The sequence below is a fragment of the Phocoena phocoena genome, chromosome 18, assembly GCF_963924675.1.
Source record: "Phocoena phocoena chromosome 18, mPhoPho1.1, whole genome shotgun sequence".
In the NCBI taxonomy this organism is placed as follows: Eukaryota; Metazoa; Chordata; class Mammalia; order Artiodactyla; family Phocoenidae; genus Phocoena; species Phocoena phocoena.
In genome coordinates this window covers 50714662-50741003 of record NC_089236.1, presented here as the reverse complement: position 1 = coordinate 50741003, position 26342 = coordinate 50714662, and the positions used below count along the sequence as shown (strand labels likewise).

At 37.2% G+C, this 26342-nt stretch overlaps 1 protein-coding gene across 1 annotated transcript in view; it reads right to left on the bottom strand.

The window, feature by feature from the left end:
- UCHL3 (ubiquitin C-terminal hydrolase L3) overlaps positions 1-21754 on the bottom strand; it is a 43960-nt gene extending 22206 nt beyond the window's left edge. The window contains exons 1-6 of the mRNA XM_065896071.1: positions 21690-21754; positions 21563-21574; positions 10456-10584; positions 7477-7633; positions 7043-7128; positions 5163-5210 (exon numbers count right to left, since the gene is read on the bottom strand). Coding sequence (XP_065752143.1) covers positions 5163-5210; positions 7043-7128; positions 7477-7633; positions 10456-10584; positions 21563-21574; positions 21690-21731 — 474 coding nt within the window. The 5' untranslated portion in view covers positions 21732-21754. The remainder of the gene's footprint in view (positions 1-5162; positions 5211-7042; positions 7129-7476; positions 7634-10455; positions 10585-21562; positions 21575-21689) is intronic.
- Between the last annotated feature and the right edge of the window lie 4588 nt (positions 21755-26342).

Here is a 26342-nt window from a genome sequence, read left to right as displayed (position 1 = left end):
CTAGCACCATACCTGGCACAGTAGGTGCTCAAACAGATTACTAGGTTAATCAAATGAAAGACAGACAATAATTTCATATTATGTAACAAGAACTTGAAAAATGTTCATCCCTTTGACTCAAGGTAATTCTACCTATAGGAAATGATCTTAAAGAAAGAACCTAGAATGAATATATGAATAAACAAAGATATTCAATGAAGTTATGCGTTTAACTTGAAAAACTGAAAACAATCTAAATATCAAAAGTTAAGGTTACTGGAAAGTAAATTATGGTTCATTCACATTAGAGTACAGTGCCATATGGAATTATTTATAAAGAGCTTTTGATGAAGAAAATACTCATGATAAAATATTAAGAAAAAAATCCCACAAAAATGTTTTGATTTCGACTGTTCTAAAATTAGCTAAAAAAAGATCTGAAGTTAAAAAAAAAAAACCATAACTACTAAAAGCATTTTTTGCTACATTTTCCATACTGGCATGTTTGTTTAATACATACATAGAACAATTGTGTCAGTTTCTATTATTCTTCATTATTACTATAAATTTGTATGGAGGTTCCTGAGCAATATAATAAATTTATTCTTTTTGTAAAAAGTTAAATAAACAATAAATCATCAGGAGATCTCTACTCATATCTGGGATGGCTCCTAAATTAATATGGGCAAATCACAAACTTTAGAAATGGCTTTTTAGATAAGTATTGATGAAGTAAAACTAGAGTCTGAAGGCAAATAAAATATTCTTTTGGATTTTTCTTTTCTTGCCTTTACGTTTGATTTGCATACTGTTTCCATTATTGTATCACTGTATTTGTTCACAATTTAAAAAAACACTTTTAATTTAATTTCCTTATATCCCATTGTTGTTCTTCTATCTTCCCAAACTTAAGTGAAACATGAAAGCAGTAACTTTCAGCGTAGGTTAATGAAGCATAAGTGAGGTGAGGCTACTGTCCAAATTTCTGGATTAGCCAGAGTCGGCCAGACAATCATGGTGGAATTCAGAACATACAAGTAAAGAACTACTCTTTCGCTGCATTTACGGCCAATCTTCTAAAGAGGCTACTGTGTTTTGGTGGCTCATCTTACTGATCTCTCATTTAGTCTACAGGTCTCTGCATGCAATAAGGCTCCTGCCTACTCCATTCCCATGAAAGCGTTCTGACAGAGAGTATCAATGATGTCAGTTGTTATTACAGTTATTACTGGCTCCTCTTCTTCCACCCACTCCTTTAACACCTATGTGCCCCAGGGATTCATTGTGGTTCACCACTATTCTCCCTCTGTAGAATTCTCAAGGTTCTAACTACTCTCCGACCAAATACAAAACTCCAGATATCGCCCTAGAGCTTTAGACTCCATATCCAACTTCTACACAGATGACCCATTACTCACCTTAAACTCAATACGCCGAACACTAAACATACCATCTTTGGTGGCTCCCCATTGTTTATAAAATTCAAGCCACCCCTTGATCTGGCTTCACCCTATTGCTTCAGCTCATCCTCTGCCATTCATATTCATTTTTCTGAAAGCCTGGTAAAACAAAATCACCACCTAGTATTTACTGAGGGCCCATTAAATACCAGGCACTATTTTAAGCACTTTATATGATTAACTCATTAATCTTCACAGCAATCCCATAAGGTAGATGCTATTCTTTTCATTTTATGCTAAGGAAAGTACCTTGCCTAAGCTACTAAATAGTAGAGTCAGTATACAAACCTACATCCTGTGCTCCTTACTTTTATACTATGCACTTTTTCATAAATGCCTATATACTGTCCAATGCCAAGCACTGTCCTGGGGATTCAAGGTAAATATGACAAAAAAGAGCCACATCCTCATGGGACCCCTATTCTATGAAATAAATGGAATAAACAAACAAAAAAACATATTGTAGATTAAAAAATGCCCGGAAGAAAATAAAAAGGATTTTATAACAGAAAATTCACTGAGGTGGCCCTACTTAATGGTAATGAAAGAAAACCTCTCTGAAAAATGACTTTTAAGGTGAAACCTAAAGGATGAGAAGGTACCAACTATGTAAAGTGAAAGGGTATACCTGGACAAGAACTGGGCCTTTACGAAGCACAAAAATGGTACTGTGGACTGAACGATGTTCTCCAAATATTCATATACTGAAGCCCTAATCCCCAATGTGACTGTGTTTGGAGACAGAGCGTTTAAGAAGTAATTAAGATTAAATGAGGTCATAAGGATGGGCCCTAATCCAACAGGGCTGGTGTCCTTATAAGAAGAGGAAGAGACACTAGAGACTTCTCTCTCTCTGCAAGTGTACAAAGAAGAAAGGCCATGTGAGGACACAGTGAAAAGACACCCGTCTACAAGTAAGGAAGAGAGGCCTCACCAGAAACCAACCCTGATGGCACCCTGATATTGACTTCTAGCCTCCAGAACTGTGAGAAAATAAATTTCTGTTGTTTAAGTCATCCAGTTTGTGGTATTTTGCTATGGCAGCAAAACCAAACAAATACAAATGGGAAAGACTGAGGTGTGTCATAGGAACTGACAAAAAATAGTGTGCTGGAATACAGAGAGCAATGGAGATAATAATATGTCAAAGACTCTTTTAAGTCCACAGATGGTAGATGAACCAGAAATAAGATGATCGCAAAACCTGTCCCTGGTGCAGGAGTTTTAAGGTGGTTGATACTGAATTTGGAAATGTATGGTGTGGGTTTTTGTTCTCTCAGTGACTGGGAGTCACTAACATACAGTGGCTAGAATATAATAATCTATATTCCACCCTGGAATGCACAAAACAGCCCATACAGCAAAGAGCTGAACTCGTCCCAAAATGTTAATAGTGCCCTATTGAGGAACAGTGGCTAATAGTATGTTTGGTTTACTCAGGGAACTACAGAACACCAAGATTTAGCCTTTTTTGGTAGTTTTTACACCACTAAGGTTAGTTTTGAGCTAATTCTGGTGAATTAATAATTATGTGTTGTGCCTATGCACAAGGAATGGTGTTGGATACTCTGGGGCATACCCACAGGAATCGAACACCAATCCTAGGTCGAAGAGCCACAGTAAGGGAGATATGACACCACATTTCAGCAAATCTAAGGCACCGGTGGTTTTAAGATGCATCATTTTATGTACAACTAAAGAAGGTAATACCACCAAGTAAATTACAAAATCAACTGTAAGATACACCCTAATTTCAGAGCTGTTATGATGTTAAAAAATATACATCTTAAATAAATGAAAAAGAATATGAAAACAAATAGCTAAAATGCAAATAGTAGGAATCATATAAAATAAAAGAGTCTACATCGGGAAGGAGTTTAGATCTAGAGAAGAGATGTGAACATCATCTAAAAGGAGGTATTAAAAGCCATAATTTGGATAAAGGCCAAAAGGGAGGCAAGAGGAGGCACCATAAAGACAATTTTTTTAAGTAAACAGGTATTAAAGCATTTAACTGCTTTACTACAATTAACGGTTTTCATATTTTACAATAATTTCATGCTGATCTTCACCATCACTGCTAATTTTTTTTTTTTTTTTTTCGGTACGCGGGCCTCTCACTGTTGTGGCCTCTCCCGTTGTGGAGCACAAGCTCCGGACGCGCAGGCTCAGCGGCCATGGCTCATGGGCCCAGCCGCTCCACGGCATGTGGGATCTTCCCAGACTGGGGCACGAACCCGTGTCCCCTGCATCGGCAGGCAGACTTTCAACCACTGCGCCACCAGGGAAGCCCATCACTGCTAATTTTAACACTACAAATTTGTAAACAAAAAAAAGCAAAACATAGTGAAGATTAAGAACATGCTCAAGATCGTAAAAAGCAATACAAAAAACAGATCATCCCATTCATTTCCAATATGGTGTTGAAACCACTTAGACATGCCACTGTGTGTGTGCGCGTTTGTTATGTAAACTTAGTCAAAAAGCAATGGTACACACATCTGAAAGCAGAACCTGAGAGCAACCAAGAAAGTATGATACAATTACATGGAGAATTAATGTTTAAATTCCTAAGTGGTTTTATTATAAACATTCACAGTTACCAGTCAGAGCTATGAAAAACTGCAGTTATATCATAGTATCAAATTGTTTTCTCCTTAAAAAATTTTTTTTGAAGATAGTGGGAATATTTAAGTTCAATACTTTTAAATCAGTATTTTTTCAAGTTTTTTTTTTTTTTTTTTTTTCCGGTACGCAGGCCTCTCACTGTTGTAGCCTCTCCCGCTGCGCAGCACAGGCTCCGGACGCGCAGGCTCAGCGGCCTTGGCTCACGGGTCCAGCCGCTCCGCGGCATGTGGGATCTTCCCGGACCGGGGCACGAACCCGTGTCCCCTGCATCGGCAGGCGGACTCTCAACCACTGTGCCACCAGGGAAGCCCTCTTTCAAGTATTTTTAAAGCATAAAGGCAATGTCACCTTTGTACATGAAAAAGTATGGTTGCAAGTCACGCATAGGATAAGAAAGAAGAAAATCTATAATTCTCTGGTATTAACACTTAAATGTGTTATAAATACACCAAATGATTTTAATTAAATTCTATTCATTTTGACTGAAATACCTTCTGACAAACTTCCCCCAAGAGTGGGAGGGTGAGGTTTGAGGGAGGAAAAAGGAGAAATGGAGGGAGGGAATCCCTCATGAAAAAGAGAATGAAAAAAGAGACAAGAGAAGGAGAGGAGAGGTGACTGATCTGAAGAAATAACTAGCTAACAGAGTAAAGATGGTGAAGACCATCACATTGCCCCAGAACAGATTTCCTGAGTAAAGAGAATGTTACAGCTTTTTGCTAGAAGCTGAGCATGATAAAGGCTCTTGAAAACCATACTGGCTATCTACCTTTACTACAGGGCAGGTACTTTTCTCAAAATACTTGCAAGTCAAAGGAACCTGATGGGGAACACGAAGACCACCCGTCAGCCAAAGCAAACAACACACAATCTGCAATCTGTCTAAATGATTAGACAAACTGAGATGGCTGTTATCAAAGTGCATATTAACAGTTTGTCAAAACATGTTCTTGGGCTACTTTATGACTACTTTTACGTAAGCAAATTCCCTCAAAGGGAAAAAAGTCCCAATAATTTTCTACAACTACATGTCATACAATAGAACTGTGGTTAAATTTACAAGTGGCAGGAAAAGTTTTGAAAAATGTGAAATACCTCAGTCTGACCTTCATGGGCACTGGTCTCATGAGTAACTCGAATGGCCTGTAATAAGAATATAAAGTATTAACAGGAACAAATGACTATATCCAACTTTTTAAATGAAAACAACAACGCTAAATTTTAACATCTAAAGCCTCGTTAAGAAACAAATTGGAGGAGATTTTTGGAACCGTTTAACACTGAATATTTAAGAATGATTTCTGAGTAAGCAAATGAATTGCTGTGCTTTCCAACCCTCAAATCTCTGAAACTTTAGGAAACTGAGTATCTGCTTATTTGTAATTGCCAGGGGTAAGTGGGAGTCATTTACCTTATTTAATTGCTGGAACTAACATTTAACACTTTATTCAACTGAGACTAGAATAAAGTAAGCATCTCACAGATAGAGACTGAAGAAGCCTAGCTCATCTGTTTCTCCAGGTTACATGCTATTCTGCAGCTCTGGCTGTATTTATGCTTAATCATGCAGCTTCAGTCAGCACTTTAGAAATGTGGAGCAAAAGGCATGCATTTAAGAGAAGCTAGAGATTTTAGGTTCCTGAACTTAAAAAAAAAAAAAATGCTCTTATAATAGGCACTATTAACAAAGATGAAGAGAAACAGTCAAAGTAAACTACGGGTGAAAGTACCTTTATGAATGGCAATTCGGCAATAAGTATCAAAGCTTTAAAAATATGCAAACTATTTCGTCCAGCAATTTCTCTTCTAGGAGTTTATATATTTACATATAACTGTACATAATTATATATCACTAATGATATTTGCAAAGACTTAGCTACAATGATATACCTTGTAGTATTTTTTCAAATGGTGAAAAAAAGGGAAAAACATTAAATTTCTGACAATAATTTATTGGTTAAATAAAATACTACACTATGGAAAGCTAGGCAGCCATTAAATGATGTCAAATATATACTTACTGGTATGTAATATGTTTGTGATAAGTTACATGAAAAAAGCAAGTTATAAAACAATATTACAGTGTGATCAAATTTTTGTTTTAAAATATTGTGCATACAATTATATATTCCCTATTAAAAATATAAATGGTGGCTACCTCTCATTGGTGGGATTACTGGTGACTTTTATGTTGTTCATTTTATTTTTATGTAAAATAAAGACGTTTTATGAGATCAGCAGGTTTTTTAAAGAAAATACAACTTAAAATAATCAAAGTATATTAGAATGCTAAAACAACATAATCAAGTCAATGGATTTATTGGGCACAAACTCTGCCTAACACATTGTTCTAGCCAAATAATTTGTACACTATACTGTTTCTAATTTCAAAGAACTTACAATTTACTTAATGTCATTAAAAGGTAAAAAGCCTTCAAAAGAAAAATAGATTTCAAATAGAATAAAATGTAAATTCCAATCTAAATTCTATGAAAAGGTACAATCATTTAAAACGTCTTAGACTATGTGGCCTGTGTCCTCACACATGCAAAAATATTACACTGATAAAATAGCTAGAGAATATTCTAACATCTACCTTTAAACCTTTGTTTTTTCCATTGGTCTTCAGCCTTGTTCCAAATTCCCAGTGAAAGACACACAGGGTATTGCCAAGCATATATTTATTATAGGGAGGGAATGGTAAGGAACAGTCAATCATAAGATATTTTATAAATTGTTAAATCAAATTGCCTTTTTTCTCTCATTCAGCTCTGGACATAGAAAAGAAGTGGCAATTTATCAACATTTATGGATATTTCAGATAATGTTACAAAAGTACAAAAGGCCTGTTTTAATGGATACAACAAAAATCCATAATTGCATAATATACGGTTTCAAGACAAACCCCCCAAGAGAATCTACAATCCCAGAGAATTTTGCCCACACATGAGATCAAGACAGAAAAAGGTACCGACGTCATAGTTCTCCAGGTATCTGGCTCGTTCTTCAGGGCTCATTGATGCAGACTCCTCCAGGAATTTTTTCAAGGTTGATCCAGATTCTGAGAATATTAAAGATGATAAAATTGAAAAGGCTTGCTATCTCAAAGAGACTGAGATATGAAAATACTAGAAGCATGTTAACTATTTCTCAGGTAAAACCCTTTTACTGGTAAGTTAGGAATATAAGAATATTGGGATAAATGATAGGGCTTAAGTTATTTGTTTGTTAAACCTGGGGAGGATTAATATTTCCCCTAACAGTATATACATTCCCATTATAAAAGAAAGAAGGGAGGAAAAGCTTTATTTGATACTTCAAAAGAAAGAACTAGAACACCACCTACTGCTCAGTAAGTTAACTTATAACTTAAGCAGGGGGAAGATAGCAGTAATGAAAAATTATTTACCAAAGTGCATCTTGTCTTTATTGTTGGCAATAGCATGGATTAGTCCAATTGTTCCACAGGCATTGCTGATGGTTTGCTTCATGAAATATACTGATGATGTAACATCTTGTCCCTGAGATTTTATTTTTTCCTCTTCTTCTGTTCTGAATATTTCATACTATCAAAAAAAAATCAAGTCTACATGTGAAAATAATATATTAAAAAGGACTTAAATATAAATATGGAAAAACTCTAAATATACATCAATGGGGATTTGGTTAACATGGCATATGTGAATGCAATACTACAAAACATTTTAAAAAGAATAAAAGATTTACATATTCTGACTTAGAAATCTGTCCATGATTATAGAGTGGTTACAGGCCAGTATATATTAATATGATTCTCATTTATGTTTTAAAAATATTTCCTTTGTATATGCATTGCAAAGTGTTAAAGGATATAGAAAAACTTAACAGATAAGAGATAAGAGATCTGGGATAAGAGATTACTAGAGGATTTTTACTTTCTATTTTTCACATTTCTATACTGTTACATCATATTATATTAACAAAATTCACACTATATATATAAGTATATGGTATTCATAACATTCACCATTATCTATAACTGATTGTAAAAACAATATGGTACAATAATGTCAAAAGTGTGGGCTCTACATCTGATTGCCTTAACCCACAACCTGGCTCTGCCATTATGAGCTGTGCAACTCCAACAAGTTACTTAATGTCTCTGTGCCTCATTTTTCCAATTGTAAAAAGCGTTAAAAATAATGAGGTTAAAAAATGGGTGGGGAGAGAAATTAACACAACATTGTAAATCAACTATACCTGAATAAAATAAATATTTAAAAAATTGAGTGAGGATGGGGACTCCCCTGGTGGTCCAGTGGGTAAGACCCCGTGCTCCCAATGCAGGGGGCCCAGGTTCGATCCCTGGTCAAGGAACTAGATCCCGCATGCCACAACTAAGAGCCTATGCGGCCAAAATAATAAATTATTTAATTAAATAAATTTAAAAACAAAAGTGAGGAGAAGGAAGAGAGTAGGAAGATGATTTTATTGTTTTGTTTATTGTTTTCCTATAATTTTCAGATTCCAATAGAGTAGGGAGCCCTACTACAGCCCACAGGCTACAGGCCAAACCTGGCCCACTGCCTGGTTTCGTAAGTAAAGTTTTATTTTTGTATTGTCTATGGCTGTTTTCATACTAAAAGGCAAAGTTGAATAGTTATAATAGAGACTATCAGGCCTGCAAAGTTGAAAATATTTACTAGCTGACCCTTCACAGAAAAAGTCTGCTGACCCCTGCGATAAAAGAAACAAATGATGTCTATTTAAAACCCATAATTAAGGAACTGCTTTTAACAACAAACGTAGCTGTGCCTGAAAAAATAATTTTTATAAATGTGCTCCTAAATCAAATTTTTATTTTTTTAATTTTTTACTATTTTTTATTAGAGTATAGTTGATTTACAATGTTGTGTTAGTTTCTGCTGTACAGCAGAGTGAACCAGTTATACATATACATATATCCAAAATCAAATTTGTAAATATTTTCAGAATAAATTCTGAACCATTAATTCATTCATATAAGTTCAACTGATAAAAACTGAAAAGTTCAATGCAGTAAGGTCTTGAGCTGAAATGTTTTGTACAGTCCTAGAGTTTAGTTTGTTATTGTTGTTGCTTAACATCAATGTTCCTTGGTGACAAAGCAAAAGAGTTTGAAGTTATCAAAAACTTACCATAAAGTTATCAAAAAGTTTGATAACTTCTCAAGATTTAAGGTTTAGTAAAAAAATCCTAAAATGATTCAGAGCAAGTACAGGAAAAAGGAAAGTGACTGTGTTTTCACTGTGGTCTGCCATAATTAAAGACAACAAAAATATCAGAGAGAAATAAATTAATAGCGTAAAGCACATTTAAAACACTGTAACTGACTTTATTTAAAAGATAATGATGTATCCATAACAATTCTTTTGCTATTAGTATGCTGAAGCCATTCACAACTACATAATCAGTTTCTAAATTAGAACTTAGAAGATTGAAACACTTCATATTTCCTAAACCATCCACTAGATATCCTTTGAGTGATTTTTATTATGTCACTTATGAGCTGAAATAGTGACCGACCAAATTGTAAGAGATATCAGAAAGTGGCAGATGCCACTATATTTTCTACTTATATAAGTATAAATACTCATTCCTCACATCTTCCCATTTACTTCATTTTTTACAATGTGGAGTTCATCCTATTATTTCTAAGTTTAAAAATAAAAATCAGAAAGATATAGACTCAAAACTGTTTTAAAATGGCTCCATAATGCACATAGCTATAAGATATCATTCTAGAAGGCCTGAAATATGGAGATTTGAATTTAGATACAGAGAGCTAAGAATAGCTGTTTATAATCCCCAACATATCCTAAATCTGCCAATTAAATTGTATTTAAGCTTAACGATTCGCACCCAAATCAAGTTTATTCTGAAAATAATGTAACCCATGTCACTAGTTACATCTACCTCCTTAAAACAAAGATTTCTTTACTTATATATTGAAAACATTTACATATTTTATATATTAAAATTTTGAATATTCTTTATTCATATATTTTCTAAGACAGATTTAAGAATATCCTAGTACTTAACAATTCTAAAGTATACACATGAAATTGTGATTAAATGTCACATCAAAACAGTTGAGGCAAACTAACCATATTTTATAAAAAAAAAAAAGAAAACTACTAGAGTTTAAAAGACTCAGGGCTTTTCTGTCAATCTACAAATCAAAATCTAAATACATCTCTTTAATAAAACTAGATTTTTAGGATGTCCCCACCGTCTAGATTTCCTCATTTTATGCAAGAAGGGAGTCATCTGTTCTTAATTCATAGGTTTAATTCAACAGCATAGGTTTAATTCAACATTGAAAGAGAATTCTGCATTTACTGGAAACTATATCTTACTTAACAATTACCTTTTCTGTAATAGGGAAGAGAAGCAACACTGCACACACTGGTCTTGGTACCATGCTAAGGAGTTCAGGATCCATTCCATATACATCAACAAACTGCCAGTTAGGATGTAGACCTAATTGTTTGAGAAACTGGTAAAAGGGGGAAAAAAACCAGTTTAGTGTTAACAGGGAAATAATGTGTATATACTGTATATCTGATACATAAAAGGGAATGGAAGGTACAAATATTACTGATGTTCAATAAGAATGAAGTAAAGCAGGTCTTCCATGAATAAGGTAGGAAGAGATAGCAATTTATTTAAATCAGTTAAAAAACATTTAAAATTTACAACATATTAAGCAAAACTCCGTTTTTCAAAATCCATTACTTTGGGATTGAACATAATAAGTCAGGACTTCACCGAACACATACAAGTGGCTTGATTGGTATCTTAAACTCATTCCCAACATTGGATTTTTAAGGAAATGCATCTAAGTTCTAGTACATAAAGAATTATTTTGGTAGTAAATCAGTATAGTCTATCCTAATTATCAAAAATGATGACTGAGGTTTAAAGATAGATGATAGGTTGATATCACAAGTTTTATCAATGAACAAAGAGTGTATAAGGCCAAAAAAGTCCAAGCAACTTGTGGGAACACCAGGAAATGCTTGATATAAAAAGTAACCTGGGACTTCCCTGGTGGTCCAGGGGGTAAGACTCTGCGCTCCCAATGCAGGGGGCCCGGTTCAATCCCTGATCAGGGAACTAGATCCCGCACGCATGCCGCAACTAAGAGTCCACATGCCGCAGCTAAGTCCAGGTGCAGCCAAAATAAATAAATAAATATTTTAAAAAATAATTATATAAAAAAGTAACCTGCTGGCTTCCTGACTTTCAGTACACAATGAAACCTACTCAGCTTCACTGTCTCCCCTAGATCTAGCAAAAAAAAAAACTGTAACAAAAGAGCAGTGTTTTTTTCAAACTCTTAAGAATTCATAGGGAAATAAAATATCAGACCCTAATCTATTGCAGAGAGAAAAGGAAAAAAGAACATAATAATAAGAATGATGTCAATTTCACAATAAACTCAATAAATGCCTGTACTGAAGGAAATTGATGGTTTTAAAAAGTTCACCATCACAAAATAAATTTTACATGATAGAAATAATAAAGGAGTAGAGGAAACAAAAAACATACTAAAAATGCATCATTATACCTTACTTTGAGAATACATTATAGTATCTACTGGTCTAACATTATCTTTAAGTTGTTTTTTTTGTTGTTGTTGTTTGTTTTTTTGTTTGTTTGTTTTTGTGGTACGCGGGCCTCTCACTGTTGTGGCCTCTCCCGTTGCGGAGCACAGGCTCCGGACGCGCAGGCTCAGTGGCCACGGTTCACGGGCCCAGCCGCTCCGCGGCATATGGGATCCTCCCGGACCGGGACACGAACCCGTGTCCCCTGCATCGGAAGGCGGACTCTCAACCACCGCGCCACCAGGGAAGCTCCAACATTAACTGAGATTTAAAAATAAAAAGGTGCCTTGGGTATTTCTCCCTGAAGAACGATCACACATACTTAGATCATCAAATGAGATCTTGCAAAACCAATGGAAGCCATGCCCTATTACATAAACAGTGTTATTCATCTCACAGTCAGGTTCTACAAGACAAGACATTCCTGATTAAAGGACCACTCTCCACATCCCTCCAATTCTCTGCCTGTAGAAAAAACGCTACTTACTGATAGTATGGTTGGTCAAAAATAAGGTCTTAGATACATTTAATAAGAAATACTCTGAATTAAAAAACTTATCTTGGCAGAATGTGCTCAACATCCATAGATTCATCAAGTCACATGCTCTGCAAGTCTGGGGCCACAGAAATCAATGGCCTTCTCTAGTTAATACCTATTCTTCATCTGATTCCTATTAATGATTCCAGACTTTAAAAAAGTTCAATGAAGTATTTCAAACTACTTCCCTCTCCCTTCTCCACTTTCTCTGAAATTCTTAGTCTATGCCCTCCTCAATATTCAATTCTATCTAGAAACTAAAAAAGGACTAAAACTGACTGCAAAGCCAAAGGAAGGAACTGTGTCTTATTCATCTTTTTAATCCCACTGCCTAGCATTGTACTGGCCAAACCATAGACACTCGAGTTCTATTTGCTGAACTTGCAAGAAATTTGTTGAAGATTCTATCTCTATCTTAATAGATAATCTAGCCATCTGTATGTCTGCACATGTCTGTTAATCTATGTTTATAATGAATATTTTACATATACTTTTTATTTGTGCCAAGTTAAAGAGGTAGGAAAGATACATTTGGCTTCTAATCTAAAACCAGGCATTTATCAGCTCCAAATACTCCAAATACTACCTGCACAGGACTGACAGCTCTAAAAGGCATACTGTCAAGGAAAAGTATCATAAACCCTGATAAAAGACTTTAAATTTATTTGTTAATATTATGTACCCCCAATAGCCATATTGCTATAAAGTTATAAAACAAGAGGTACATGTAACAGAGTAATTTTTACATCTGTGCTGCAAACTGAAAGTAACAGTTAAACATCTTAGTGAAAAAACATTCTGGAGAAAACTGGCAAATTACCTTGAAGTTGTAAACTTGTTCCATGTCAGCCAAAGCTAAAGAGTATAAAAATTACCAAGCTCCAAAGCAGTTGTAGCGAGAGTGATTAGTATCAAACTGAGAACACATCAATGATTAAATAGAACATTAAATTAAATATAAAAAAAATGATTAAAATTTAACTGGAATCATACTTTTCCTCAACTTTTTACTCATATAGCCAATCAAATAAGATTGATAAAAAGACGTTCAACTTAACTAATATCTATTAAGTACACCGATGCAACCTCTGACTCCAGATTGTTATGGGTCAGACTCACACAGGAAGTCATCATATGCATAGAAAGAATAAAAGAGGCTATGCCTAGTAACTACCTCTGGGCTTCGGAGAAAAGGTGAGGAAGAAAGTCTCCAACTTTTACCTCTCACTTTTTTTTAAATAACGAAGGTATCCTACTTTTATAATTAAAGGAAAAAGAAGAACCTACGTGCATTTGTGATGATCATAGTCAAATAGAGAAAGATTAAAAAGAAATTCTCTAAAATATTAAATATTAATAGTAGTTAGCTTGGATGGTATGGAACTCAACATTTTATCTTCCAGTGTTTTTAAAAAGTGTTATTTTTACAATAGATGTAGTTTCAAAGATACAAATCTACAGAACTGATATGCATGTATTTTCTTTAAATTTACAAAACTGTGATAAAACATAATGCCAGTTTTAAAACTATTCCCAAAAAATCTCTCCAGCTTACAAAGAAAAGTATTCTATATAGTACAGGCACTTGCAAAGCCTTCTCTACACAATTAGAAGCATTCTGTTTGCACCAAATATAATAAAGGGATTTATAACCTTTAATATCTGTCTTCAGGCTTTTTAAAACATTGGGTAATAACAAAAAATTCTGACTGACTAGCTCACTAAATTTTTATAATGCCACACTAACATTTGGCCTATCAAGAAAAACAATTAGTAAATTAGAATATGTGCCCAAAAAAGATCCTTGGTTAACTTATCCTTTTCAATGGTCCAAAGAAAAAATTTCCACCAGATACAGAATATTTTAATTTATTTGTAAATATTTAAAAATAGTATCTTGTATCAGAAACTATGCTAGGAACTTTAATGCACTTCACCTTTACTGCAAAGGAGGTTTTATTATTACATCCTTTCACCAGTGAGAAAACTGAGCCTGGGAGGTTCTGTGACTTTTCAAGGTCATTCTCAGAACCCACATGCAAAGCTCTGGATGTTCTGGTGCTTATTTACTTGTCTCTCACTGCTTAAAGTACCTTTTTGTACTTTGTTCTCTAATTTTAGCCACAATGAACTCTTCAAGTTCTCAAAGGGTCGATAACCATCACTTTTGCACACAAACTGGACTTATATCTGAAAAAATGTTAGCCTCTCCCCCTCATTTTAAAAAATTTATTTATTTATTTATTTATTTTTGGCTGTGTTGGGTCTTCGTTTCTGTGCAAGGGCTTTCTCCAGTTGTGGCAAGCAGGGGCCACTCTTCATTGTGGTGCGCGGGCCTCTCACTATCGTGGCCTCTCTTGTTGCGGAGCACAGGCTCCAGACATGCAGGCTCAGTAGTTGTGGCTCACGGGCCTAGCTGATCCACGGCATGTAGGATCTTCCCAGAACCCGTGTCCCCTGCATTAGCAGGCAGACTCTCAACCACTGCGCCACCAGGGAAGCCCTCCCCCTCATTTTTAATGAATTCCTCCTCATTCTTTAGGTGATAGTCAAGTAACAAAAACTCTGATTACATAAATATATATAAAAAAAAGAAAAATTAAATCTACCTTCCTTTCAAATTTGTTCTTAAGTCACTTGCTCTGGTCTTTAATGGCCAGCTCAGGACAGCAATAGATTCTGCCTTGTTACTAATTTACTAATGATTTGGGTTATGACAGAAATTATACTTATCTAATAATTGCTTGATATCACTACTAGTAAAAGTATACTAGTAGTAACTGCTAGATGCAGAACTAGGAAAATAACTAATAGTTAAATGAGAAAACAATGGTTTTTAAACTCTGGAAACCAGCCAAATGAATTTTAATAGCTATTTAGTAAACAAACAAAAATGAAATTACTTAAGTACAGAATGGGGAAATACTAAAAACATTTTATGTAGGGACCAAGAAAAAAAGTTTACTTTACTGCAGGCTCAATATGGACTACACAATTGTCAATGTAAGTGATGCAATGCTGATCTGCTTTAAAAGTTGTATTAGGACAATTTAGTAACACACTATTTCAACACAGATTATTCAGAGTGGAATATGATATCAGCTCTGGCAGGCCTATTTTATGAAGGATGACAACAAACAATCAGGCTCAAAGAAAGGTCACCAGGAATGATAAGGTTTTGGAAGACATCACAACTGGAGAATCTGGGCATGTTCGAAGAAAACTTAAATTATTATAATCCTTTTCCCCCAATATTTCTAGTAATATCATGAAGAAGCAATTAGATTTACTCTGTATGGTTTCAATGGGAGGATGACAGACAACTGGAGGAAGTTACAGGAAGGCAGATTTTGTTTCAATATAAAGAAATATAATTCTTCTAATTATACATTATTCTCATGATAATAAAAAACTAAATCACTTTATGAGATAGAATACTGCTCACTGAAGTATTCAAGCAAAAGATTCATGACCACATTAAAGATAATTTTAAGAAACATTTTCTGGAGCATGAAAGGAGCTATATAAAATTTATTCATTCTTCCATTCAATAACTATTTGTTGAGAGCCCCCTATGGACCAGGCACCATTCTTAGTACTTCAGACTTGTCCTTGTTCTCACAGAACTTACATTCTAGTGGTATGATACACACAATAAACAAGTAAACACATAAACAAGATAATTTCACAAGGTGGTTAAGTATTATGAAAAAAAGAAAACAAGACATGATGTCAGTGTAGCTTCAGGGCCGGTGGTGGGAAAAGGAAGGAACATTACCTGCATAATCAGGAAAGACTCACTGAGGAGAGGACTTTAAGTTAAGACACAAATGACAAGAACCAGCCATGAAACAACCCAGATCAGAATGATTCAAGCAAAGGATGAGCTAGTACGAAGACTGAAGCAGGAACAGGACGGGCATTCAAAGACTGCAGGCCAGCAAAAGTGGGAGGCAGGCAGTACCTCCCCATCAGGCCATAGTAAGCAGCTTGAAGTGCATTCTAAGGACAAGCAATGGAAGGCTGTTTTGTGTTTTGAGTGTTTTAAGCAGGGAAACACAGACGTGATTTGCATTTTTATAAAATCTCCTTGGGTGTATATTGAGAATATATTTTAGGGAGGTAAAGGGAGAAGCAGAAAAACTAGTTAGGAAGCTACTGCAGTTGTCCAAACAAAGGATGATGGTGGCTTGGGACGTAGTGGTGGAAATGAACAGAATGGCCAGATTTGGGATAGATTCTGAAAGAAGAGTCTACCGGAGTTGCAGATCATTGGATCTGAGAGGTTAGGTCAAGAAAAGTATTAAAATCAGCTAACTTCACCGAGTGCATGCTTTGTCCTATACATTGTTATGCATAATTTACATGTAGCAATTTATTTAATCCTTACAACAATTTTACAGGATTAGGAGGGGTTATGAGAAACTAAGAAACTGAGGTACAAAGAGGCTAGGTAACTGCCTGTGGTCTCAGAGCAGAGATTCAAACCCAAGAAATTAAATCAGTACAAGAATGGCCTCTCCAAACTAGCATAGCTGTGAAGAATTAATGACATTGACTTGGGCACTGTATAAATGGTGGTACCCTTAAAAGACTGGGGAAGCGGATTTGCAGGAGAAACGAGAGGATGTAAAGCCAGATTTCTTTTTCAGCCATGTTAAATTTGAGATATCTATAAGACATCCAAATGGATATACTGTAAGAGCGGTAGCTGAATATAGTAGTTTCCAATTCTGTAGAGAAGTCAGGACTTGGAGGAACACAGGATCTGTCACACAGAATAGGTGACAACTGACAGTACTAATGCTATACAACAGAAAATATAAAAAGATTAGCAGTGTAGGACAAAGTTCTGAGGAACTCCTTAGTAATTGGAAGGGAAATGATCCAGCAAAGGCAAATCTAAGAAGCAGTCAGAGAAATAGGAGGAAAACCAGAATTATCACAGCAGCCAAGAAAAGATGTTTTAAGAGGGATGGAGTGGGCTACTCTACCAAATGTTGCTGAGAGATCAAAAAAATGGTGACAGAAAAGTGAACGCTGGATCTGGCAAAGTCGTGATTAGTAAACTTGAGAAAAGTAGTTACTGTGAAATGGTGAGGATAGAAGCAAACTAGATGGGAGTGAATACAGGAAAAAAAAACGCTGATAAGAAAGTAGCAAGAGCGTCTATGGACAATGCTTTGTGAAAATTTACAAAGAAGGGAAACAGAGAGGAGGTAGTAGAGGAGGTCGGCGTAACAAGGGTGTTTTTCCCAAGATGGGAAACACTAACTAATGAATATTTGTATGTTCATGGCAATAATTTAGCACATGACTTCTAAATCTTTTTCCAACACTAAGCAACGAAATACAATTTAGTTGTAAATTTCTTTTCCTTCAGCCAGAAAATATTTTGCCTATTCAATAAAATCCACAATTAGGAATATTTCTAGGGAATTTCCACATCAGAAATGGGTGGTTCTAAAATACAATATTTAAAATTACATAATGTGGCTGTGCAATACTCAAATCACAAAACATAATCAAGATGAAAATCTAGTGTGGTCATAAAAAGAAATTCTATGATTGCCCACATCACAAAATGTTCTTTTTAAAAAAATGTTATAATTCCTGATGCTTAATTACCTGTAACTTTCCATCAGCTACAAGCTGCTATTACCCCTTAAATGCATATGTAAATAAAATGGAGCTTCAATTTTTAAAATAATTTTTTCTATCATTTAACTGATTTTATTCTAAGTAAGTCCTACCTATAGCAAGACAAAATATCCTGAGAAGGCAGTGACAGCATATAAACCAACAAAAGAAATCACTACTTACCACATCTACTGAGACATATGGTTACTAGTTAACGTCTAACAGTTACTAACAATCTTCATATAGTAGACATGTGTTAATCATTCTTATACCAACTAGGCATTGTTAGAGCATTAAACAGTGTTTGCTCATACTGAGTATAATGACACATGCAACCAACAAATGGTAACAGAGTGAAATCAAGGTAAGTAAAAGGCCTGTGATTCCATTCAATTGAGGAAAGAAGAAAAGGTGGGGACGGGTATTGTTGTTGGGATTAATCTGTGGCTTAATTTATAAATTTTCCAAATTCTGAGTGAGTTAATTAAATTTCCATTCATTTTCGAGTCTCAGCTCTGCCACTAACATAAAGAGAATAAAGAAACAAGTACAAAAATTTTGGTTAAACTGATTACTTCTTAGATACTTGTCCATTCTCCCACTAAATGTACATTACTTCTTTAAAAAATAAATTTAAAGGGGTGGGATAGGGAGAGTAGGAGGGAGGGAGACACAAGAGGGAAGAGATATGGGGATATATGTATATGTATAGCTGACTCACTTTGTTATAAAGCAGAAACTAACATAAAAAATTTTTTTAATTAAAAAAATAAATTTAAAACAAACATCACACCAAAGCATGCCAGAAATAGTGGACAATCATATACTAATAATATCTTTTCTCTGTTTATGTCACCACAGAATGGCCTCCTGTGACCATCTAACCTAGTATGTTTTCCCTGATGGTCTTCATCACTGTACCATTAATTTTCTCCACTGCACTTATAATAATTGCTAACTATTTGTTTGCTTACTTGTTTATTGTCTGTCTTCCCAATGGACTGAAAAGCAGAAAACCATAAAAGTTTTCATCACCAAATATAACCAGCTCCTGCGCAGATATCTGGTATTCCAAAAGGTGCCCCTCAAATATTATTTAATTGATGTGAATAAGTGAATGTGTTTTATAGTCTACCAAGATTACTTAGGAACAAAGGTTTCCAATTAGAACGTAGGTTTAGAATATAAGTTTCCAATTATATAAGCTAACATCTCATTAAAAATAATAATGGTATCATCTAAAAACGATTGTATTTTTTAGTCTGTTGATACAGTTAATTACACTGATTGACTTTAGAATAGTGAACCAGCTTTGCAATAACAGAATAAATGGCTCTTCATCAAGATACACTATCCTTTTTATATACTGCTGCATTCTCTTTGCAAATATTTTGTAGAGGATTTTTACATCCATGTTCATGAGGGAGAGTCTGCAGTTTTTCTTATTACGGCTTGTCTGGTAATGCTGGCCATAAAATGAGTTGAGAAGTGCCCCCCTCTTCTATGTTTATGTAGGATTAGTATTATTTCTTCCTTAAACGATCATTTCAAGAGATACAGGAAAGTCATTTAAGAAAAATTCAACAGTGATCCATGATAAAATCTCTCAGCAAACTCGGAAAAGAAGGGAACTTCCTTAACCTGATAAAAAAGCATCTACCAAAACCCTACACCTAACATATCTAATGATCAAAAATCAAATGTTTTCCCTCTAAGTTCCAGAACAAGACAAAGATGTCCTCTCTCTCTCCATCCTACTCAATTTTGTATTAAAGGTCCTAACTAGTTCAACAAGAAAAATAAATAAAAAGCATACAGATTGAAAAGGGAAAAATAACACAGTCTAACCACAGAGAATATGACTGTCTGTATAGAAAATCCCGACGCATCTACCAAAAAAAGCCACTAGAGTAAGTGAATTTAGCACAGCAGCAGGACAAAGTTAACACGTAAAAATAAATTATACTTCTATACATAGCAATGGACAACTAGAAAATGAAATTTTAAAACACCATCATTTACAATAGCACCAAAAATCATTAAATACTTAGGTATAAACAAACATAAAAATGTGCAAGATCGACATGCTAAAACGACAGACCACTGTTGAAAGAAATCAAAGACCCAGGTAAATGATGAGAGGTACCATCTTCATGGATTGCAAGACTCAATATTGTCATGATGTTAATTTTCCCCAAAATATATCTATAGGCCTAGTCATCAAAATCATACCAAAATTTTTTGTGTAGGTTGACAAGTTGATTCTAAAATTTATATCGATAGGCAAAGAAACTAAAACAGCCTAAACAATTTTGAAAAGGAATGAAGTTTGAGAATTCATACTATTTAATTTCAAGACCACAGTAATAAAACTACAGTAATCAAAACAAACACATAGATCAATAGAATAGGACAGAGCCCAGATATATGGTAAATTGATTTTTAACTAAAGTTATAAAAATATCTGGAATTAGGTCTGAGAGAAATATGCTTCCTTCCTAGGGCACTAAATCAGAAGTTGTAAATACTGACTTCTTCAGAAGGAAAATTTTTTTCTTTACAAAGCCGTCAAAATGTTTTAGGCAAAAAAATGAACAACAAATGTCAAAGAGGGTAAAACAAAAGAAAATTAATATTGATAGGAAATGCCACCTTAATAATAACATGAAAGATATATGCTGTGTTCCAAGCTTTGTTCATTACTAAATTACTAGATTACTAAAGAGACAAGAATTGAGGCAGTAATAATCATTTCAATAGCATGTAATAAACCTGAATAAAAAAATAGTTTGCTGACAACATTAAAATAAAGCACTTCTATCTGCTTTCTTTATATAAGGAATTTTCTACAAGCTTTCAAAACCGAAAACCAATGAAGTACAGGATGAATCATTATTCCTTGGTGATGAGAAGGAAGATTATTGGGGCGGGGGGAGAAGTATGATAAACTAAGAGGGCAGTAAAAAGTAAACTTGCTGTTGAGAATGAAAAACAGGAGAAGACAAAATACACCTGAGCAAATAAAAAGTTTATACCTGGTAGCACTTATTGTCCTTTTGATCGAGAGGCTGCGAGATGTTCCCTCTTCCTTCCCCATCCCGAACCTCCAACACCCAAACGAACTTAAAGGGTTGTAGCTGGCAAAGGATGACGTGGGAATTGAGCTTTCCTATGGTATAAGAGCAACTAAATTCCACTTTTAAGAAACTGGAAGAGAAAGGGGGCGTGGCGGAGAAGAGAAGTGACTTGATCGGACGAGAGAAGATGACTGGAAGATGATTTCATGGTGCAAGTGGCGGATGAGATTACAAGGACTGAGTGGGAGCCTTTACAAAGCTTGGAGTCAGGTGTTGCAGGCAAATTAGTCACCTAGAAGGTACAGGGCTGGGACAATCATAGATTCGGCACTAGCAGGAGGCAAAACGAAGAGAGAAGAGGAACTGGAATACAGGGTGAACGTCCCTCAAAACCTCTGACCCAAAAAACCCAGGAAATGCTGATGACGGGGAATGGGACCAGAGACAGCTGGGAGCATCTCCAGGACCCAGGTGGAAGGGAAGCGGCCGCAAACAGGGCACGCCCGTCTGAAGGTGAGCAAGAAGGACCCTCACGGAGTTAAATCCCAGACTCCTGGGGGAGTGCAGGGGTGTAGGCGGCCAGGGTCCCAAGCGACAAGACACCTCACTCACCTGGTTGGTGACCTGAAAACGAAACAGAGAACACCATTTAGCGACAAACTGCCCGGGACTAGAGGCGGCAGCCCGGTGCCCTCCGCCCCCGCCCGCGGCCTCAGGCCAAGACCCGAGCCACGCTCACCTCGGGATTGGCCTCCAGCGGCAGCCAGCGTTGACTCTCCATTGCCACTCCGCCCGGCCCCTCTCCAGCTCTGACAGCCGCCGCCGCTTCCGCCCCCTTGCTCCTGACCTGGACCCGTCCAACCCTGCGCCCCGAGGGAGGGGTGCCGAGAGACGAAGAAAAGTCTAACAACACCCTAGCTCCTTTATCGCTCGCTACAGAACCACAAGTCAAGGTTTTCACTTTAAATTAAGATACAATCGGAGAGGAAAAGAATAGGAGCCAGCTTCCTATTGCAGAAGGGAAAAGAATCTCAGCTCTCTCCCCTCGCGCTTGGACTCTTCCGAACCGACGGGACTGCTCCAGTGCCACGCATGCGCCAAGCGCGGGTCTGGGACCGCGTGCTCTCCGGCGCCCTCCCATGCCTGTATCATCAGCCGGAGACGCTAGGGGGCGCGCCGCTGAGTCCTGTTCGTCGAGGGAGGGACCTGGGCGCTGCCAGTCAGGAAGCCCCGCACCCAGAGGACGCCAGTCGTGCTCGGAAGCTCCTTTGCCAGGGTGCAGAAGTGATATGTCGGCCTTGTCTGCTGTTACAGAGTGGGGAACATTTCTATATACCTACGCAGTTCCGTGTAGAAAAAATGTCAAGTACCTGTTAAGAATCAGACGCTGTAACTAAGTGTTGGGTACACAAAGCTAAGCTTACAGTAAGGTAGAAGAGGTGGACAAAAGAACGAAGAATCACAATGAAGTGTGATACACGTGTGATAGTGGTAGCATGAGGTTGCTGAAACTACACAAAAGGGCAGCTAACGGGGAAAGGGAGTGTCCAGAAGGCTTCCTGGAGGAAGTGGACAGCTGGAGTGAGCCCTTAAAAAAGTCGATGGTAGCCAGTCAGAGAGGAGGGTGCTCGGAAGAAGGGAAAGTGTGCACTGTGGCTGCAGAGCCTTCAAGACTGAAGGGCAGTAGTTAGAGACAGTTTTGGAGAGATAGGAAGGGACTAACTGGTCAAGATATCTGGGCTTCATACTGAAAACAGCGGGGAACCGCTGAAGGATTTTAAGGAGAATTTTCATCTCTCTTTTCCATCAGGCTGTGAATTCCATAAGGCCTGCAGCAATGTCATTTTTGAATTCCTCACATCGTTTTCCCCAAAGCCTAACCCAGTGCCTGATACATAGTAGATGCTCAATAAATATTTGAAGAGTGAATGGAATAATCAGATATGCATAAACCCCATTTTCAATAATGTGGAAAATTTGCCAGAGTGAAATGATGAGAGACTTAATTAAGGCAGTAGCGGTGATGGAGGGGCAGGAGGGGCAGGCATAGATTAAAGAGATACTGTTTGAAGGGGGTATCCTATTTCTGAGCCCGCACTGTCAATGACGACTCCAGAGATCTGACCTGGGGTAGAGTGCGTGTTACTGCTGCACCCAAGAGAGGGAATGCAGGGAGAGGAGCAGTTAGGGAGTGAGGAAAAGATAATTACACTGAGCTTGCCTTTCTTGGGGAACTTCCAGCTCTCCCACTCATGTTCTTCTGGCCACTATTCAACTTCCAAGGAATTTCCAAGATTCCCTGTTCTCCTTATCTATCTGAGAGATTGTTGGAATACCACCCAACTGTGAGGTGGTACATCTGAAATGTCCAGCTCATCATGGGAAGCCATAGTTGCATAATCACTTCAGTTGCACAGCCAGGCTCTTAGTGGCATGCCAGGGGTTGTTTTTCAAATGACTTACTGTCAGAGGAATGGCGTTGGTCCAGAACCTTGAGGTCCTGCACTGTGACTCTCCTGTTAGGGCTTCCCTAGGACTCCACACAGCATGGACCTCTCTAGCACCATTGGATCTGCTGAGATATAGGGCCAAACAGAAGGTAGCTTGCATTCCAGCATGGACTTGCTGCAGAGGACTCTCTTGCTCAGGGATCTACTCAAACTGGCAGCCATCCATATCACCCAATAAACGTGTTGCACCTGTATTCCCAAATGTGATGTATGCTGCATCCAAAAGCCAGAAACCCACCAAGTGCTCTGCCTCTTCCCTGTTGATAGGAATTGCAGGGTACAATAGCTTATCCTTCATCTTAGAGAGGTTGTCCCATTATGGACTAGATCTTTGGACCCATAAAAGCCTTATGAGGGACTTCCCTGGTGGTGCAGTGGTTAAGAATCTGCCTGCCAACGCAGGGGACACGGGTTCAATCCCTGGTCTGGGAAGATCCCACATGCTGCAGAGCAGCTAAGCCCGTGTGCCACAACTACTGAAGCCCGCGCGCCTAGAGCCCGTGCTCCGCAACAAGAGAAGCCACCACAATGAGAAAACCACTCACCACAACTAGAGGAAGCCCACACACAGCAATGAAGACCTAATGCCGCCAAAATAAATAAATAAATAACTTAAAGAAAAAAAAACTTTATGAATGTAGTAGCCTCTGATCTTTGTAGGGTTTAATTCTCAGCCTCTGGCATGCATATACCCACCATGGTATTGAGTCCAGCACTTCTTAAACTTGGATGTACATACAAATACCTAGGGAATCTGAAATGCAGATTTTGATTCAATAAGTCTAAGATGGGGCCCAAGATTATGCATTATTGGCTCCCTTTCTGTTTTGTTTTGTTTTTTAATTTTTTAATTGAAGTAGAGTTGATTTACAATGTTTTTCTGGTGTGCATCAAAGTGATTCAGTTATACATATGTATAAGGTCCCTATGTTTCTTTTTGTTTGTTTTTTTGCGATACGCAGGCCTCTCACTGTTGTGGCCTCTCCCATTGCAGAGCACAGGCTATGGACGCGCAGGCTCAGTGGCCATGGCTCACGGGCCCAGCCGCTCCGCGGCATGTGGGATCCTCCCAGACCGGGGCACGAACCCGCGTACCCTGTATCAGCAGGGGGACACTCAACCACTGCGCCACCAGGGAAGCCCAGATCCCTATGTTTTAATTCTTCCTTTATCTATACCCTTTGCCATATAACACTGAAGTTTTTTCCACTAGGGGCAAAGTAGTGTCAATCCTCATTATTCATGGGTTCTGCGTTTTGAATTTATCTACTTGCTAACATTTATTTGTAACCCCCAAATCAGTACCCATGTCACTTTCAAGGTCATTCACAGACATGCTCAGAGTGGCAAAAAAATTGAGTTCCCAGCCGAGGTCAAGCAAGTCTGTGCTCTGCCTTCTTGTTCAAGGTCTTGTATTGGAAATGTGTCCTTTGTGCAGTCTATTTAGTGCCACATTTTTTAGGCATTTGTGTGCTTTTTGTTGATGATTTCCCTGTATAAAATGGCCCCAAGCATTGTGCTCATGTGCTGTTTTGTGTTCCCACACACAGGAAGACTGTGATGTGCCTTATAGAGAAAATACATGTATTAGATAAGTTCCTTCAGGCATGAGTTACAGTGCTGTTAGCCCTGGGATCAGTGTTTACGAATCAACAATATAGATTAAATGTGGGGACTTTCAACAAAAATACACATAAAAAATGTGTTGATTTGTTGATTAAAATGTGACCAGAGGCTCACAGGAACCTAACCTGTTTCCACTAGGAGCAATGGTTCAGTATTTACTAACTCAGCATTCGTGGTAGCTTTATAATGAGAATTAACTGTATATTTACCCACTCCTTGACATTGAGTTCAGCCATGTGATTTGTTTTGGTCAATGAAATGGGGCAGAAATAATTGTATGCCAGTTCGAAATCCAGGCCTGAATAAGCTTCTGCTTGCTGTTTGTACTTGTGTCATCACCTGGAGAAGAATGAGCTTGGGCCAGCCTGCTGGTTCCAGGAAGAGAGTAAGGACACCTGGAACATAGCAGAAACACCTCAGCTGAGCCCAGCCTCCACTGGCCAACTCACTGCTAACCCCCAAGACATGTAAGCTAAATAAATGTTTGTTTGTAGTATGACATTGGGAATTTGTGGGGGGGCAGGACTTTTTTACACAGCAACACCTAATTGCTATATCTACCAAAAATTTTCATACTCAAATTCAAAGGAGTCGTCAGATAATTGATACAGCTGCCCCAAATTCTAATAACCAAATAAAAACATGCAGTTGAACCTCCAAAAAATGTTATTTCCTACATGACTAAACTCATAGTTTCATTTTTTTCAGCAACTGTTGCAAATTCAGCAGCTTCTATTCAAACACACTGGGAAGTTTTTGACAAACTGATGTTTGATGTCTTAACGAAAGTATTTGAGACTCAAAAACTGCTCTCTCATTTTTATAAATTTCTTTCTTATATTCTGAGGGATCTGGCAACTTCTCCAACCTTGAACTGAAATAAGCAACACTTTTGTTTTATCTACTCAAGTATATCCACCTTTTTAGGAATTGTAATTTGGTTGATTTGTAAGAACACATGGAATTTTGGTCGTTCCTCCAATAACCCATATTTGCCTTACTGATCTAAGTTTACAACACACTGTTCTCTTTCCATGCCTGGTTCCATTCCTGGTAACTTTTTTTATGCCAAATCACAGCATAATCTTTTTCTTTTTAAAGGAACATTTATCTATCTATCTATCTATCTATCTGTCTATTTATTTATTTATTTTGGCTGCGTTGGGTCTTCGTTGTTGTGTGCAGACTTTCTCTAGTTGCAGCGAGCGGGGGCTACTCTTCGTTGTGATGCGCAGGCTTCTCATTGCGGTGGCTTC